This window comes from Lagenorhynchus albirostris, chromosome 15, assembly GCF_949774975.1.
Source record: "Lagenorhynchus albirostris chromosome 15, mLagAlb1.1, whole genome shotgun sequence".
In the NCBI taxonomy this organism is placed as follows: domain Eukaryota; kingdom Metazoa; phylum Chordata; class Mammalia; order Artiodactyla; family Delphinidae; genus Lagenorhynchus; species Lagenorhynchus albirostris.
In genome coordinates this window covers 43,608,461-43,626,372 of record NC_083109.1, presented here as the reverse complement: position 1 = coordinate 43,626,372, position 17,912 = coordinate 43,608,461, and the positions used below count along the sequence as shown (strand labels likewise).

The following is a 17,912-nucleotide window of genomic DNA, read 5'->3' as shown; positions in this document are numbered from 1 at the left end:
ACCTGGTGCCAGCTCCCCAAGAGTTGGTTGGCGCGTTGGCGCGTGGGGCCAGCAGCGCCTATTCTGCAGGGACGCCTTGAGACGCCACGTGGTCATGGTTTGGAACGCTCTTAGCAGGTGTCCCCACTTGTGAGGCGGGGCCTCAGCCACGTGATCCACTGCCACCAAACGAGCCCCTAGGATCTGCCCATCTTTGTGGGTTGTGTGTTTTTCTTATTTTATCAGGGAAATACATGCATGTAGCAGCAAAGGGCCCTGTGCTGAAAGGCTCATAAGAAAATGCCCTCCCCCAGCACCCCCCAGAGATTCCGAACAGGCTCATGCTTCAGGCATGAGGCCTCCTGGAATGTGAGGCACCTGGGAGGTTGCTTTCCTGGCCTCGGCCCCAGCACTGGGGATCGAGGCATTGCACCCCTGGGCCGCACCCCAGCCTGGGCCCTGTCCTGGGTTCGGGGGCCCCAAGGGCCCATGCAGCGGAGGCTGAGCCGGGCATGTCCTCAGTTCTTTGAGGGGAAGGAGCTGCGGTTGAAGCAGGAATACTTCGTGGTGGCCGCCACCCTCCAAGACATCATCCGGCGCTTCAAGTCGTCCAAGTTCGGCTGCCGCGACCCCGTAAGGACCTCCTTCGAGACGTTCCCAGACAAGGTGCGTGTGTAGAGGGCTGAGCGCCGTGCCGGAGACGGGCTGTTCCCGGGCTGGGCCTCCTCCTTCCAGCTGCAGTGGGGGCTGGGCGGGAAGCCGCCCCCCAACCTGGGCCTCCTCGTGCCCGGGGACCAGGCCGCCTTCCTTCTCGACCAGGGCTGCCCTGGACCTCAGGAGGCGTCGAGGCAGCAGGGAACGCTGTGAAAGGTCCGTCGGGCAAAGCGGCCAGTTTGCAGGCTCAGTTCAGTAATCTGAACACAACCAGCCAGTGTCCGTCAGGCAGGAGCAGCGTTCCAAGGCGGGGAGGGCTCTGGACGCGCGCTGCGGGGCTGGCCTCCGGGTCCTCCACCCTGACCTGCTCCCTGCACCTCCGCGGCTTTCCATGCTGGGCCTGGAGCCCGTGCAGTGCCATCCGCTTCCTGCTGCCAGCCCTATGACCAGGCTCCTCGGGGCGGGCAGCCGAGGACCCCGGTTCTGCACACACAGGCAAGGGACTGAGGGGGTCACCCCGTGTAAACGCAGGTGGCCATCCAGCTGAATGACACCCACCCGGCCTTGGCCATCCCTGAGCTCATGCGGATCCTGGTGGACGTGGAGAAGGTGGACTGGGACAAGGTGAGCACCGGGGGCCCGAGCACAGTGTCCCCAAACACCTGGCACGGGGTGACCTCCTCGCCTCTCCCGACAGCAGGGGTGAGTACTGAGCTGGTCCACAGAGGGAGGCCTCTCTGGTGGCCCCGGGAGAACAGAAGGAAGTTGTCCTGGGAAGACGGGGCTGTGGGGAGAAGGACGTTCCAGGAGCGGGTCTGGGGTTTCTCCCAAGGGCAGGGCACAGTGAGTGGGCGCAGCAGTTTAAGGGCCAGAGAAGGGTGGTGTTCTGGAAGACAAGAAAAGGATTCTGACACTTCTGAGAGCTTCTCACCTATATTTTTTCATCTTAAAATTGTGGCGAAAAACCCAGAAGGGTTCGGTTTAAAGAAATACGTCGTTCACACATTTATAGGCTCGTTCTCTCTGCTTCACTTATTTTGGTCCTAGGTTCTTTAGTGGGGTTTTGTTGATCTCATTTACTTAAATCAACATATAAAACCATTTTTACCCCATTTTTTAGCACCAGAGCCCCTTTCTGGTTTGGGGCTGCACTTCTGGGTGGGGCTGGGCAGACCCTGTTCTCCCCTGGCCAGCGGAGGGCAGGGCCAGACACTTGACCAGTTTCCTCTGGACTGTGGGTGTGAAGTCGGTTTGGTGGAAGTAAAGCAAAGCTGCCTGGAGCTCTGTCTGGTTTACAGAGGAAAGTTGCAGTGGTTCCCAGGTAGCAGGTAAGGTGCTCATTCCTGCGTGTGCTCTGGGTCAGGATGTGAGGTGCACGTGGGGCGTGTCAGGACAGTGAAGGGCGCAGGGCTCACTGTGGGTTTAGGAAGTTCTGGGCCCCGGAGAGCAGAGACGTGCGGGGGGCCCTTCCTGGTGGCATCTGAACACCTGCCTCTGATCCTACACGTTCCCCTCACCTTGGCATCTGGCCACGAGCTGCTTTTTTCTGAATAAAACATTGGGGTGTTCTGGAATGTTGTAGGCCTGGGAAATCACAAGGAAGACCTGTGCATACACCAACCACACGGTGCTGCCCGAGGCCTTGGAGCGCTGGCCTGTGTCCATGTTTGAGAAGCTGCTGCCACGGCACCTGGAGATCATCTACGCCATCAACCAGAGGCACCTGGATGTGAGCACGCCCTTCCTGTGGGGATGCGGGAGGGGAGAGGGCTGCCCTGCTCTGACGGGCCCTCCTCTGTCCTCCACGTCAGGTCGTCTGGCCCGGGACAGGTGCTTTACTTCTTGAAGGGAATAGCCGTTCGAGAAGAGGACTTTGGGGTCTGGGGCTGTCACTTGGCAGAGCTGTTGCCTGGTCCCCACGCTTGGACCCCTGCTGCGTCGGGGGGAGTCTTCTTCTCATTTCTGAGCAGGTTCAGGTGTGAGTGTCTGTTCCTGGAATGCCAAAGGCCTTTGTCCTGCGACATCACTGCAGCATTTGGGTGATTTGGAAACAAATCACCTTTGTCTTTCCTCTGTCACCCACAGAAAGGATAGTGGTACACGCACAGGGGAACTTAGAATTCAGGTGTGATTATAGTTCATTTTTTTAATCTTTTGGTGAAAGAGTAGCCATTCCCACTGGTAGACTGCGGTTATACCCTGCCTGGGCCAGCGGGGACAGCATCCCCATCTCTTCCTGTACGTCACAGGGCACCTCCTCAGCTCCTCCGAGCCCACGGGCCGGGCCGCCGCCCCCAGGCCGAGGCAGACCTTCGCCCGGGGCCCAGTCAGGCTGGGCTGCAGCCGCCCTGGGCCTTTCTTGGGGAAAGCAGCCCCCGCCCTCCTGCTCACTGCTCTGTCTCGGCAGCACGTGGCCGCCCTGTTCCCCGGGGATGTGGACCGCCTGCGGAGGATGTCCGTGATCGAGGAAGGGGACTGCAAGCGCATCAACATGGCCCACCTATGTGTCATCGGGTCCCACGCTGTCAACGGCGTGGCGAGGATCCACTCGGAGATCGTGAAGCAGTCAGTGTGAGTGGGGCCTGCGCTGGCCTGCGCCAGGGCGAGTGAACTGCCCAGAGCGCGGCGGTGGGAGGGTGAGGCTCTGACTCGGTGGACGACGCTGGGGGACCGAGCCCTCTTGTCACCAGGAGCCCTTCCTGTTGTCTGCGTTCTCCTTCTGTCCAGGCAGAGGCTCTCCTTCTGGAGCACGTGCCGCTGGCTGTGGGCCTCGGCGCCCCGCCTGGGGACAAGAGTACTGGGCCCCGCCAGGGTGGAGGTTAGGGTGTGACGGGCTGGGGCTCATCCCCGAGAGGAAGGAGGAATTCTTAGGTCAGATTCCCTGCTTCTGCCCCCTCTTTGTGGGATGTGGTCTTGGAATTCCTCCTTTCCATCCTCGCCGCAGACCTGTGGAGCGCCTCTCGTGTGGGCGCCCGGCAGCCCTGGACCGGTCTGTCCGTGTGGAGGCTCCCAGGTCCTCGGTGCTGGCCTGAGGCTTTTTGTGATGTACTGTTTAATCCCCACTGTCCGTCCACTCTCCACTGTCACAACCACTGGGAGGTGGCCAGGCTCCAGCCACATGCTGGCGTGGAGTTGGGCTCCGTGGGGGATGGAACAGAAAGGCTGGGCTCTGGATCGCCCGGGGGCTCCCTTCAGAGGGCCCTGTGCCTCTCGCTCACCTTGTTTGAAACAGTGCTTGTGACAGTTGCCCGTTGTCTGTGTTTTTAGCTTTAAGGACTTTTACGAGCTGGAGCCAGAGAAGTTCCAGAATAAGACGAATGGCATCACGCCCCGACGGTGGCTGCTTCTGTGTAACCCGGGGCTGGCGGACATCATCGTGGAGGTGAGGCCAGCGCCTCTGAGCCCACCCGGAGCTGTGGGCAGGCAGAGCGAGCGGCAGCTGCCTGGGGCCGTGTGGGCGGTGACCCGCTCCTCAGCGCGTGGACAGCGATGGCTTCTGGACGGGTGCGGGCGGCGGGGACCTGCTGTCGCCCTGGGTGTGGGGGGCCGGGCGGTCGGCCAGCAGCCCTGGCGGCCTGTGCAGGAGTTCAGAGGGGAAGCGCTAGGCCCAGCTGCCCCCGAAGAGGTTTGTGAGCCGGGGACGCCGTCGTTGTTGACTTGTTCCCATGCTCACGCGCTCAGCGAGGAAGGAGACAAGTCACGCAGGGGCCAGGCTGCGTGCTGGACATGGGGGTGCGGCGGGGGTGCTGGGGGCGGGCTGTGTGCCAAGGAGGCTTCTCTGGAAGGGACGGCAGAGCTGAGGTCTGCCTGCCCAGATACCGGGAGGGCCCGGGAGCAGCACTGCAGGGACGTGACCACCTCAGCCTGGCTGGTGCGGCCTCGGTTCAGGGCAAGGCCACGGAGACGGCCCAGGTGTCTGGAGGCCAGTTTTCCTCTCGGTCCTAAATTAGAAACAGGGAGACTGAAGCTGGGGTTTGTTTGGAAACAGCGCTGTGCTGCAGTGTTGGGGGCAGGGTAGGGTGCCCAGGCCGGGCGGGAGTGGCCGGAAGGCCTCCGTCCATCTGCGGTTCTGGCGGGTGTGGGCCTTGGGGGTGGGCGGAGCCGGGCCCCCAGGTTTCAGGCCTGTGGGGAGCCGGGGGAGGCGCGTGCGTTTGAGGGCACGTTTCAGTGGTCGGGACTTGACCGGCGCCGGGTGTGCGGTGTTTCCTGGGAGGGGGTGTCGTAGAGAGAGGGGGCCTGAGGCTGAGGGGGGCAGAAGAGGTGCAGAAACCGCGTCTCCCTTATGACTCGGCAGAGAATCGGGGAGGGTTTCCTGACGGACCTGAGCCAACTGAAGAAACTGCTGCAGCTGCTCAGTGACGAGGCACTCATCAGGGACGTGGCCCAGGTCAAGCAGGTAGGCCCGGTGGGGGGGCCCATCCCCCCGCTCAGCCTTGCAGAGGGGGCCCCGCTGAACCCTGAGCGCACCGCCGCCCCAGGTCCGGAGGAGAGCTCATCTGGGGGGAAGCAGTGGGAATCGATGCAGGTCTGGCATCTGCACTTGACATGCTGTCCGCACACCTGGGCCTCCCTGTGGCCACCTCACCACCAGGCGGCCTGGCCCACTTGGCGGCCTTTGAAGACCGAGACTGACCCTCCACTGTGCCAACAGCCTGGTCTCGGGGGCCCAGAAGTAGTCTTCATTTTGGAGTCTCGCCCCCCACCCCAGGTCTCCTTGTCTCCATTTTCTGCTTTTCTCATCCTTTGCTCCTCTTCCTGGGTTTGCACATCTACTTTCCTGTTTCTCTCCACGCTCTCGTGTGGATCCACTTTCAGGATCACGCTTCCCCCTTCTGCCCACCAGGCTCCGGTGACCACCTGTGTCCCTCTGTGTCTCCCCTGGGGTGGCAGCGCGTCCTGGGCATCCCCTCCCTGCTGCGTCTCTGACACCAGCCCTGGGGGCTCGGCCCTGTGAACATCCCACCATCTTTACCTCTGTTCTCCCAGGAAAACAAGGTGAAGTTCTCTGCCTTCCTGGAGAAGGAGTACGGGGTGAAGGTCAACCCCTCGTCCATGTTCGACGTGCACGTGAAGAGGATCCACGAGTACAAGCGGCAGCTGCTCAACTGCCTGCACGTGGTCACCCTGTACAACCGTGAGTGCTCCGCCCTGCGCCCCACCCCCCTTCCCCTGGGCCTTTTTCTCACGTGGCCACTGGGGCAGCCGTGGCATATTCATTTTGAGTGGCACCTTCTGGTTTTCTGTGTTCAGAGCAGAGCAGCTACAAGGAGTGAGATGTGAACTCAGAGGTTGGGGAGCTCGAGGCCCAGGGGCTGCACCTCCTCCAGAGGCTGGGTTTTAGGTCTGGTGTAGCATTTCTTTCATACTTAGTTATTATCGTTATTAGACTCCTCTTAAGTTATTTGGAGAGATTATACTTAGCAGGTGAGGCATTTGAAGTATACTCATAGAAGATGAAATAGTATGTTACATCTATACACCTTAAACTATTTAAGTGGCATTTGATCTTGAAGCACGTGTGAATCAAAGGCCCACCTAAGGGCTTCCCTGGTGGTGCAGTGGTTGAGAGTCTGCCTGCCGGACTCGGGTTCAGGGGACATGGGTTCATGCCCCGGTCTGGGAAGATCCCACATGCCGCGGAGCAGCTGGGTCCGTGAGCCATGGCCGCTGAGCCTGCTCGTCTGGAGCCTGTGCTCCGCAACGGGAGAGGCCACAACAGTGAGAGGCCCGCATACCGAAAAAAAAAAAAAAAAGACCCACCTAAAAGTAACTATGAACATTTGCTACTTCTATAAATAAGATAATAAAGCCTCAAGGAAAAAATCTGTTTTTTTTTTTTAAAGTTCTTTATTTAATTTATTTATTTTTGGCCGCGTTGGGTCTTCGTTGCTGTGCGCGGGCTTTCTCTAGTTGTGGCGAGCGGGGGCTACTCTTCGTTGTGGTGCGCGGGCTTCTCATTATGGTGGCTTCTCTTGTTGCGGAGCATGGGCTCTAGGTGTACCAGCTTCAGTTAGTTGTGGCACGTGAGCTCAGTAGTTGTGGTGCACGGGCTTAGTTGCTCCACAGCATGTGGGATCTTCCCGGACCAGGGCTTGAACTGTGTCCCCTGCATTGGCAGGTGGATTCTTAACCACTGTGCCACAAGGGAAGCCCAAAACGTGGTTCTTAAGATCTTGTAATGTAGTAAAGCAAATACTAATTTTGAAAATAAAGGAACCAAATACTTTCCAAGACGCAGAGCTCCCCTTGAGAACATCAGCTCTCCAGTTGCCAGTGAGAGAGACTCCGTCTTGAGGGATCCGCTCGCTCGTGAGACAGTGAAGTGACAGGACGGATGCTAGTTTGGGTTGAATGGTTCTGACCCGACCCTCAGAAAAGGCCCAGGTGAGGGCCCTCCTGTGCGTTTAGCGGAAGGGCGCGCCTCCCGGGCCAGAAACAGCAGTTCACAGAGACTTTGTTTTGTGCTCTTTGCTGTGGTTTTCTTCTGCAGTTGTGATTTTTCTGCATTTTCTTTGTCGTTTCCCGGGCGGCGTCCCCGAATCCCCTGCCCGTGAGCGGCAGGGCCAGTCACTGGGTGGCCTGCCCTTCCTCCCGTCACCTCTTGTGAGCGGTGCCTTCCTGCTGCCCAGGGTGCTGCTTCTGCTCGGCTGTGAGCGTCCGGGGCGCCTGCGGCATTCCGATGGGGCCATCAGGGCACGTGTCACCCGCCCCCCGCCCGCTCGTCCACCTGCGTGTATGAGCGCACAACGTGGTGCTGCTCTGCCATCCTCGCCTCGACCTGACCTGGGTTTCCATCTGCGATGAGACGCCCAGTCCTCTTACAGGGCCGTCCGGTCGCCCTTCTGCCCAGCTCCTGTGCCCCGAGGTCTTCCATGTCCACAGTAGTCTGTGGCCACTTGCGGGAAGGGTGGTTCCGCTGAAGCGATGTTCTCAGTCTCCCGTTCTTTCCTTGAGCAGCGCCATCTGGAGGGTGGGTCTGGAGTGAGCTGCTCTCTTGTGCTCATTCCACTCGGCTGTGTCTTGGGTGCCGGCTGTTATGGGTCAATTTTCCTGATGCTTGGGCACTCTGAGGATGGTGGTTGATATCTTATATCATTTCTAGGACGTTTCCTTGAAATACATTAAAACATGTGTTTGGCTTTCTTCTCCTGGGGCTCCAGTGACGTGTGTGGTTGGTTTCTTCCACCACCTTCTTTTTGCCTGTTGATAGCTTTCCCTCCTTTTCTGTTCCATGTTGTCTGCTGGTCCCGCTTCCACACTCTGTGTGTCTACTGTGTTTTCTGCACGTCTCCCCGCCCTCCTGGCTTCTGTGATCGGGCTGCACTCTGTGGGGCAGTTCTGCCTTGTCGCCTGTGTTCTGCCTTCTCCCGGGGTCTTGGGTTTCGGCGCTATGGTCTCCCATCTGCGTCGACAGTCCTCACAGGTTGGAGACTCACAGGGAGGCTGCTTCCACTGCCCTTGTCTGTGGCAAAGCTGTGTGTTCGGGTTGGTCACTCGTGTCTGAGGAGCTGGCCGGGGCCTCGTGAGCTCAAGGCAGCCGCAGGCCTCCCCAGCTTGTGATGCCTCTCTGGGGCTCCAAGTCAAGGCTGGCTCAGGAGGCGTCATGGCCCTGTGGGCCTCTGTCCACAAGGATGTCCAGACCCCCTTTCCAAGGTTTCTCTGTAGGAGGGGTGCCGACAGGGTCTGCCCGCCCGGCCCCCTGGGGCTCTTTCCTGCCTCCGCTTCCCCCGCTCACAGCCCCCGGGAGGCTGGGGTTCCTGAGACCCTGAGTTCACAGCCCTGTCTCCCACCCATCCCACGACCCAGGAGGGCTTGCTCAATGATCTGGAGTTAGCGTATTTTTCTTCTTTTAGTAAAAATGTAGTTTGTGGGGTTTTGGCTTTATTTTTTTCCTGTTCTCTTTGTTACTCTGTCCACAATCTGGAAGCGGGAAGATTCAGAACTAAGGGACGGTCATGTTCCTACTAGAACCTGAAGACGGAGGTTACAGATCAGCCGCGACCCTTTAGTGGCTCCTGTAAACCTTGCGGCCGATTCCTGCCTCTGGTGAAAGCCGTCTAGGGCAGCCTGTCACTTCTGTAGACACTCCCTGCCCCCACCCCCCAGCTGAAATCTGGAAACCAGTGGCCTGGTGAGGACATCTCATTCTGCTGGGGCTGGAGGTGAGCTGTCTGCTCCTGTACAGAAAAGGTCTGGGGGGCTTCTTAGCCTCTGTCCCAGTGACGGAGGGGGCTTGGGGTCTCACTGACACCTCTCGCAGGCTGACGGTGAATCACCACCATCCCAAGGTCACCCCATTTTTGAGTACCCATCACATGCAAGGGCCTTCAGTCCTGGTGACCAGACCCAGAGAAGCTGCTGTGTTGGGCTGTTCTGGACACAAAGGCACAGCTTTTCCACTGAACTTTCTGGAAGAGTCTGCTCCTGGCTGGCCTTCCAAACCAACCTGGACCAAGTGTAGAATTCTGTAAGCGGGAGCTCCTGGCAGTGCAGCACCTGTGTCGGGCTGGCCTCTGAAGACACTGTCACTGAGGCCTGTCCCAGGGCTCAGGCATGTCTGGCTCCAGGGGCTTCACGTGGCTCTCTTTTTGTTTGTCCTGCAGGAATAAAGAAGGACCCAGCCCAGGCCTTTGTGCCCAGGACCGTCATGATCGGGGGCAAGGTGAGGGGACGTCTTCTTGGTTCCTGCTTGGCGTTGGTCGGGGATGCACAAACCACCGTGCTTTTCAGCAGCGTCTCTGCATCGGGGCTGGATGCTGCGGGTAGCCGGGCGCCAACCTGCACACACAGCCCAGAGGTCCTGGCCCCAGGTGTGCCTCTGGGCCAGCTCAGGCTCCATCAGCTCAGCCACAGGAGGGAGCTGGATGGGGCCCCTGCCTGCCCGGCCCAGGGGAGTGGGGTCCCCAGCCCCAAGGGCCAGTCTCTACTGGGCTCTCATGGGGCAGCGCCATTTCTCTTGTAACTGCCGGATTTCCATGCCTCCCCTGCACTGGTGCGCCAAGTAGGCGTGAGTCGCTGGCTGCTTCGTCAGCCAGACGTGCGCCTGCTCTCGGCTCAGCCTGGCCTTATTCGTTTTATTTACATGTGCTTTTGGACGTGGGATCTCAGAGTCCCAGCGTATCGCCGGCAGGCATCAGTGGGTCCCATCACCCGGCTCCACGCTCTAGGGCCCGCGTCCCCACCCTCTGCCACTTTTCCCAGAAGCCTGGGCACAGCTGCTTCACGGGGGCTGCAGGTGGGCCCAGGACTGTCCTCACCTCTCACTTGAGCACATATGAAGGTGGAGGCACCTCACAGGCAGGCCCATCTTGTTCTGTCTCTGCCACCGTCCCCCGGCCCCCCGACTCCTGATGTTTCTAAAGCAGACTCCGGACAGCATGCTGGGGTTCTTTTTCTTTTCTTTTTTTTTTTATCTATTTCATACATATTAGTGTATATATGTCAATCCCAATCTCCCAATTCATTCCGCCACCACCCCACCCCAGCATGCTGTTTTGTCAGTATTTCTGTATGCATTTTAGAGATGTGGACTTTCAAAAGTTAAAAAATGTTAATTTTTAAAAAATTAACATTTTTAAAAAGGAAAAAAGAAGTGTAGAACATCCACAAACCTGTCCCCCAGACTTTTGCTGAACCATTTCATAGTAGATGGATTACAGACATTATAACACTTCAACCCTAAGAACTTAATCAGTTGTCTTCACAGTGATGTTTTCCTGCAAAACCACACAGCGCCACCATCACACCTAAAACACTTGACAAGAATTCCTCCACATCATTAAATATCCAGCCAGGGCCACATGCAGCGGTCTTGTGACAGCTACAAATACCTTGAGCTTGTTTGAATCAGGACCCAGCAAGGTTCTCACATGGTGACGGGCGGCTGTGTCTCTTAAACCTCTTCATCTGTAGGTTTTTCTCCACGTCCCCCTCTTTTTTTCCCCTGCAATTTGTTACAGAAATCGGGTTGTGTGTCTTCCCCAAACCACGTCCCTCTGGTATCTCCCAGTACTTTCCTTGGTTCCCTGTGTTTCCTATAAGTCGGTAGTCAGTTCTCAGAGGTCCTTGTTCCCTCTCTCCATTTTTGAAAAAACCAACTAGAATCAGAAAACCAAGCTTGAGGTTGACAGATTTGTGCACGTGGGTGAGGTGCCGTCATGAGAGGCGCTCGGTTGAAGCCGAGGAAGCGGGTGGGGCGCCGCGCTCTGTGGGTCCGTCTGCCAGGTTGAGGGCAGGACACGCAGGGATGCCGTGGCCTCAGCCCACCCCTCCCCTGCCGTGGGACCCCCCCGCTGGCAGAGCCACTCGGCTGGGCGTGTGCAGCCCGGGCTCCGGCGACCCTGCCGTGCCCCTGAGCACAGGGTGTCTGCTGAGCGCCCCTCCCCCTTTCCAGGCGGCGCCCGGCTACCACATGGCCAAGATGATCATCAAGCTGGTCACGTCCATCGGCGACGTCGTCAACCACGATCCGGTTGTGGGCGACAGGCTCAAAGTGATCTTCCTGGAGAACTACAGAGTGTCCTTGGCCGAGAAAGGTGAGCCTGCCCTACCTGGGCGCAGCCAGTGGTCCTCTATGGTCAGGGCCTGTCTTGCTTTCAGACGGATTAACAGCCCCAACACCAGGCTGCCCAGCCAGAGGGCCCCCCACCCCCCGGCCTGGCTCTGGGGGAGCCCTGCTGCCACCGAGTGTGTGGGTCGTCCTCGGTCTCACACATCCTTGGTCTCTGAACTTCCCACTGCTCCCCCTCCTCGCTCCTCTGCCCCGGGGCTCCCTCTTGCTGGCCCTCCCCGTCCCCCAGAGGGTGCTTCTGCTCATCCCCACCTGTCCACTCTGGCCTGGCGTCCTGCACCTGCTCCGGGAGGGTTTAGCCTGGGGCCACTCCACTTTGGGGGTACTGGGTGTGTGTTGCCATCTGGAGAAGGGCCTGTGGCCAGATGTGCCTCGGAGCATAGCTGTCCTGAGCTGGACAGGCCCTTCTAAGCCAGCCACTTCCGGGGACCTGGCAGGAAGTGCTGGGAAACCTGAGCCTGGACTTGTGGCCCGAGTAGCAGCCCCTCTGATCCATGAGACTGTGCGCTGCCCTCCAGGCGTTGAGTGAAGGGCAGGCTCACGCACTCCCTCCTCCTCCGTTGCGGGCGGATCAGGACCATCCCTGTGGTCCCGCCACTGCCATGGACCATGTGTGGCTCGGGGGTTGGGTTGGGGTTAGTGTTTCACTGAGCTTCTAAAGCAACTTACGGCCGCTGCCTGGCACTCCCAGGCCAGTTCCTGCGCTTCCTTAGAACTGACCTTGGGGACAGCCAGCCTGGAGTTGGGCCCCACACCCTCCCCCAGCTCTTGGACTGGCTGTGGTAACGTGTCCACCATCCCGTCTGCCCATGTCCCTCTGCCTGAGGGGCCGGGGGTGCCTGTGTCTCTATCCTGGCACCTGCACTTGACCTTGAAGAAGGGGCCGGGCTCTGGTCTTGGCTGACCCCGAGTGCCCTTCAGCTGGGTTAGGGAAGCAGCATTAGCTCTGAGAACGAGCTGAGGACGTGGGAGCAGGGATGCCAAGGCAGGCAGGACGGAGGCTGCGTTCCTGCTGCCACATGGAGAAACTCACGCAGGGAACCCACACTTGGGAGAAGCTGCAGGGCCATGGATGGGGTTGTGTCTTGGCCACTATGCCAGTCTGTAAACGGCACAGAGTGACTTCGGTGCGTGTGGCCACAAGAAGATTGTCCCCCCGCTGTCCCCAGTCCTTTGGTGCTGTGAGTCGGATTCCTCTTTAAGCCATTTAAGGAGTCTGCGGGGCTGATCGAATAAGACAGCAGTGATGTCAGGATACAAGGGAATGATGACAACACCAGGCTTTGATTTGGCCCTGGTCCGCGGAAGGTTCCAGAACAAAGGTCCTTTGCCACCTGCAGGGCTTCTCAGGCGTTTCCACTGTGGATCCTCTGCCTCAGGGTGCCCTGGGTCAAAAAAGGGAGCCGTACAGGTGGTGTGGTCAGTGCATGGTGTTGCTGTGCTGTTCCCATTGCTCTCGTGTTGAGCGGTTCATGGCTGACGGGTCTTGCTCTCGCCGCCTTGCAGTGATCCCCGCCGCCGACCTGTCACAGCAGATCTCCACCGCGGGCACCGAGGCCTCGGGCACAGGCAACATGAAGTTCATGCTCAATGGGGCCCTCACCATCGGCACCATGGACGGAGCCAACGTGGAGATGGCTGAGGAAGCTGGGGCCGAGAACCTCTTCATTTTTGGCTTGCGGGTGGAGGACGTGGAAGCCCTGGACCGGAAAGGGTGTGTGTCCCTCTCAAGACCTCAGATCTCCTCTACTTGTTTTTCACACCCTTGGATACTGTGAGGGGTCCCAGCCCGGCCTAATTCTGTGCAACTGAAGTTGCCTAGTTGCCTAAAATCCCTCAGGGGAGTTGTTGAGGCCTCAGGCACCAGCTGCTGAACCCAAACAGTCGGAACCTTGTCAGCCTGTGAGCGCTGGCCCTTTCGGCCCTGTCCCATGTCTGCCACACGCCTCCCTCTCCCCAGACTCCCTAATGGTCGCAGGGTGTCTCTCCAGCTTGGTTTCACATGTCATTTTCTTCTGCAACATCCTGGCACTGGGGGCGGGGGCGGGGCTGCTTGAGCATCCTCTCTCGGAGGACTGCATGTGACCTGTACGTCCTCTAGCAACCACGTGTCTGTAACAGTAAAAGGAGGAGGTGGAATTGATGTGCTCACGGCCCACGTCCACCTCCCAGTGCCTGCGGTTGCCAACCCCACCTGGCTGTCGTGGGCCTGAGGCACAAACGGCCCCAGCGTGTGCCCACGAGGCTGCCATCTCCCCACAGGTACAACGCCCGGGAGTACTACGACTCCCTGCCTGAGCTGCGGCAGGCCGTGGACCAGATCAGCAGCGGCTTCTTCTCCCCCAGGGAGCCCGACTGTTTCAAGGGCGTCGTCGACATGCTGCTGAACCATGACAGGTGAGACAGGCCCCTCGTGCCTCACCGATGGGTCAAAGGGTCCCCTGGCAGGCTGAAAACTGCACGTTGTTTGGGGCCAAGCCTGGGCCTCGGTGAGGCTCACCCTCACCTCAGCCCACGGCCAGAGGCTCGGCTGCACCCAGGGGCCAGGGTTTGTGGGGCTTCTGACGGTGCTCAGCGAGCCTGGGGGCCTGGTGGTGGGATTGCCAGCTGCCGAGTGGAGCCCCAGGCCCCCGGCACCAGCTGACCTCCTTGGACAGGAGTGACAAGCGTCGCCTGGGCGGGTTGGAGGCGACTTCCTCGGGGCAGAGGGAGCCTGGGTTTAATGGGGAGCCCAAGAGTGGTTCAGGTGGAATGAGCTTGTGAGGCCGTGAGTTACCACATGGTTAGTGTTTTACGACGAGGCCGTTGACACGGGGTTCTGCTCCCCGGGGCACAGCTTTGCACAGCACTTGTTATAGGTCGGCAGTGCTCTCTCCTCTGACGACAGGCCTCTTCTCCACCCAGGTGGTAGAAGCTGAGTCTGTCAAAGGCTGAGAATCGACCTCTATCCCACTTGCAGTTCCTTTGGTTTAGTCTGTCACTTTTTGATGAATGCTGTCAGCTGGCTTCTGTTAGACCCAATCGATTGTAACTCCACACACGCCCGGGGCTGGGAGCTTGGCCCTGCTGAGGTCTGTGATCAAGGAGGGACTTTACAGTTTCATGAATTGTGTTTCTGACTCAATCGTAAACAAAACATGTTTCTGTGTCCATAAATCCTGCACCACCAGTTCTCAGCCCGTGAGATCTGAGAACAGATGGTGATGGAGCCTGTGGTCACCCTGTGCCCTTCCCCTGGAGATGAAATTGGCGGGAGGCCTCAGCCTGTGCAGCTCTGACCCACGTGCACGGGTTCTTTAAAGAACACTGGGTTAAAATAAGGTTTTTCTAGAATAGCGTCCCCAGGACAGAAGTGTTGCTCACAGAGTAGTCCCCGTGGCCACCCCTGTCCTGCAGAGCATGAGGACGCAGCCAGCCAGGCCCGTTTCCTGACCTCCCACTCGTCACCCACCCGGCCCAGCTTCCTGTCTCCCATTTCAGGTTCAAGGTGTTTGCGGACTATGAGGCATACGTGGAGTGCCAGGCCCGGGTGGACCAGCTGTACCGGGTAAGGTCCTTGGGCCCTGGCAGCGAAGCAGCAGGGTGTGGCTGTGTCCTGCTGTCTCAGGCCACTCCCAGGAGGTCACAGTTCATCTAGTGGCCCAGAGCAGGTTGGGCTTCCTCATTTCCTGCTCAGGGACTGACTCGGCTGGCCCTCTGCCCAGGCTGCTGTCCACACCAGCGCACCTTCCCCTGCAGCCTCTGGGCAGCTGCCACAGAGCGCAGGTGAGCAGGGCAGGAGTTTCCTTCCGGAGGCTCTGCACACCCTAGCCCGCCATCTGACCGCCCACGTGGGTGTGATCAGGAGAGCCTGAGGTGCGGGATGGGCCTTGTGAGCAGTGAAGACCTTTCTGTGCTTAAAATGAGAAGATGAACGATTCCTTGTAAAAGTGACAGATCTGACAGCAAGTAGAACAAGGACTTGTAGCTCTAAGGAGCCGAGTTTCTAAGGTGGGGCTGCGGGAGCCAGCTCCCCAGTCCGCGGCCCTGTGTCCCTGCCTTGGCGTGGCCCACAGAGAGTGTGCATGTCCAGTGGGGTCTCCTGGGAAGACTCAGCTCCTGAACCTGGGGAGGGAAAGGAGGGTGTTCCACCCTGTGCACCCAGCCAAGGATGGCAGCAGGAGGGGACACTGGCGATGGGGGCGTGACTGTGCAGTTGTTGGGGCAGATGGTTCATTGCCCAGGTCGTTCAAGCAGATTCTTGGACACGGCCTGAGGGGTTTGTGTGTCTGAGTTGTTGCCCACGTCTCATCCCTCCCACCCCCCCCCCCCCCCCGAGGAAACAGCCCCTGATGTTCCCTCCTGTGACAGAACAGGAGAGGGCCTAGAAACCGAGTGATCTTCCGGGCTCCGGGAGGAACTTTGCTTTCCTTTCGGGGAGGCCCCTCCTGGTGCTGGCTGCAGTCTGGGGGCGCATACTCCTCTGGTGGGGTGTCTGTGCATTGGGTGTGCCGCACCCCAGCAGGACCTCTGTCTAGTCATCTGGAAACTTTCCTGGTGGGTGGGCCCCCTTCCCAGTGACCTCTTGGTTGGCTGCCCAGTGTCTAAGTGCATCTGGGAACAGCCCAAGGTCACCGAGCACCGCTTGCCTCTGCAGAACCCCAAGGAGTGGACCAAAAAGGTCATCAGGAACATCGCTTGCTCGGGCAAGTTCTCCAGTGACCGGACCATCACGGAGTACGCCCGGGACATCTGGGGCGTGGAGCCCTCTGCCCTGAAGACCCCACCCCCCAGCCTCCCCAGGGATTAGGCCTCCGCCCTCCCCCTCCGGACCAGAGGCGTTTGTTTTCTTGCTGACTGCCCGTTTCCAAGCACTTTGCCAGCACCCTGCTTTTTTCAGTGCTGTTTCCGGGACGGCCATGGGGATCCGGGTGGTGGCTTTCGGGGGTTGGGTTGGGTTGGGGGAAGATGCTGAGGTGAGATGCTCCCCTGTTTCCTGCAGGCAAGCAGAGCCCACAGCACTGAGCAGGGCAGCTGGCCTGCTGCTCTGCCCACCTGTCCCGTGGAGGTGGGGGAAGGTGGACTTGTCTGCTGGGCTCCCCGCAGCCTTGCACACGCCTTGTGTGAGCTCGTTTTTAGTTCTGAGCCTCTGGATTCTGGGGTCCGGCCAGGTAGCCGTGGTAAAGCCTGGGGCCGTGTATGTTTCTGCAGCACCTCGTCCAGTGTGGCCCCAGCCCTGCCTCCTGGCCATGCAGGGAGGGTCCACTGTGCTAGGCCATGTCCTCATAGCTGCTGTGTGGGCACCCAGCCCGGGGTTTCCAGATTGATCAGATAAAGAGGCCCCAGGACAACTGAGAGTGACACTGGGGACAACACCTGTGTCCAGCGTCCAGGGAGCTTTGGCTGGGACAAGGCTGGCTGATGCAGAATTCGTTTGGTTTTGCTTTTTCATAAGATTTTTCACAAGGAAATGAAACTAGCTAAAGCCTTTCCTTGTTTTAGCAACTAAAAATAGCACTTTTGAAGTTTAGTGCCTGGGGAGGCAATGCTGGGATGTTCTCACCTGGCCCTGGGGACCCAGGTGGGGTCCCCACCTCTGCTGGGTGAAGCTGAACACCCAGCCCCGCTGCAGATCTGTGCCCGTCGAGTCCAGGAGGGTGCGTTTCCGGTCTCACGGGAGGCCGGCCTCCCTCCTCCCAGCAGCATGACAACCTGGTCTGGAAAAGGACTGAGTGGGCCCAGAGAGGAGCCCACTTTCCATTCTGCCCAGAGAGCAGGCTGGTGCTGGGGAGGGCGGGTGAGCAGGTGGGAAGGACAGGGCCAGGGAGCAGGCAGGAGCTGTGGGCGGAAGCTTCCGGAGGCTGTCTCCTCAAATGCTGGACCTGGGTGGCACAGGGTCCTGCCCTCATCCCCATCCTGACTGCTCACGTCACCAGAGGCGTGAGGGTCTGTGGTTGCATCCCCAGCGCCCTCTGCTGCCCGTCCCTTAGGCCGAGTGTAACCATCACTGTGCCCCTCACTGTCAGTCACTGCCTCGTGTGAGAAACGGATTAAACCTTCCTGCTTGTGCTCAGTTGATCTGGCCTCTGTGTGTCACTCTTGTGCCCAGGGCAGTCCATGTCCCAGCCGGGCTAAATTATGGTCCATCATTCCAGGACTGAGAACAGAAAGTTCTCTCACCCCCAGCTGCATGTGGGGCTTAGAGCCACGAGTGCCTGAACCGTCAAACCCAGCCACTTGGAAAACTGTCTCCTGGGTGTTGGCATTTTTGGTGTGAATTGTACTGTTTTTTGCACCCATCTTTTGCCACCCACTCCTGGTCCTGGGAAGTGGAACGCCCTGGGGACCAAAACTCCTCCCCCCCCCCGACCCCAAATTGTATGGCTGCAGGTTAAATCAAGAACCCAGAGGGATGTGACTCGGGGCTTATTGTTACCCAAAGTACCCAAGAACGCCGTGGACCCCTGCTGGTGGTGGGATGTGCGAGCCGCCCCTTGGTTGGGGGCACCTGAGATGCACATTCCTGGTCTCAGGTCTGGGGCGGCTCCTGGGACACATGCATCTGACGACCACAGTTCACAGCTGTGCACATCTCTTGCTGTTCCTGACCACCGACTGTTGTGACCCATTAAAGGGTCAGTTCTAACCCACAGTGTAAGCTTAGTCGCTCAGACCGAGGTAATAAGCTGAGATGCCACCAGGCAGAGATGTGTAGACCTGATTACTAATT

At 59.0% G+C, this 17,912-nt stretch overlaps 1 protein-coding gene across 1 annotated transcript in view; it reads left to right on the top strand.

The window, feature by feature from the left end:
* Window positions 1-17,260, top strand: part of PYGB (glycogen phosphorylase B) — a 54,605-nt gene extending 37,345 nt beyond the window's left edge. The window contains exons 8-20 of the mRNA XM_060122366.1: window positions 502-645; window positions 1,165-1,257; window positions 2,216-2,362; window positions 3,041-3,204; window positions 3,901-4,015; window positions 4,928-5,029; window positions 5,620-5,767; window positions 9,237-9,295; window positions 11,027-11,168; window positions 12,710-12,917; window positions 13,466-13,600; window positions 14,684-14,750; window positions 15,840-17,260. Coding sequence (XP_059978349.1) covers window positions 502-645; window positions 1,165-1,257; window positions 2,216-2,362; window positions 3,041-3,204; window positions 3,901-4,015; window positions 4,928-5,029; window positions 5,620-5,767; window positions 9,237-9,295; window positions 11,027-11,168; window positions 12,710-12,917; window positions 13,466-13,600; window positions 14,684-14,750; window positions 15,840-15,992 — 1,677 coding nt within the window. The 3' untranslated portion in view covers window positions 15,993-17,260. The remainder of the gene's footprint in view (window positions 1-501; window positions 646-1,164; window positions 1,258-2,215; window positions 2,363-3,040; window positions 3,205-3,900; window positions 4,016-4,927; window positions 5,030-5,619; window positions 5,768-9,236; window positions 9,296-11,026; window positions 11,169-12,709; window positions 12,918-13,465; window positions 13,601-14,683; window positions 14,751-15,839) is intronic.
* Window positions 17,261-17,912: the final 652 nt, after the last annotated feature.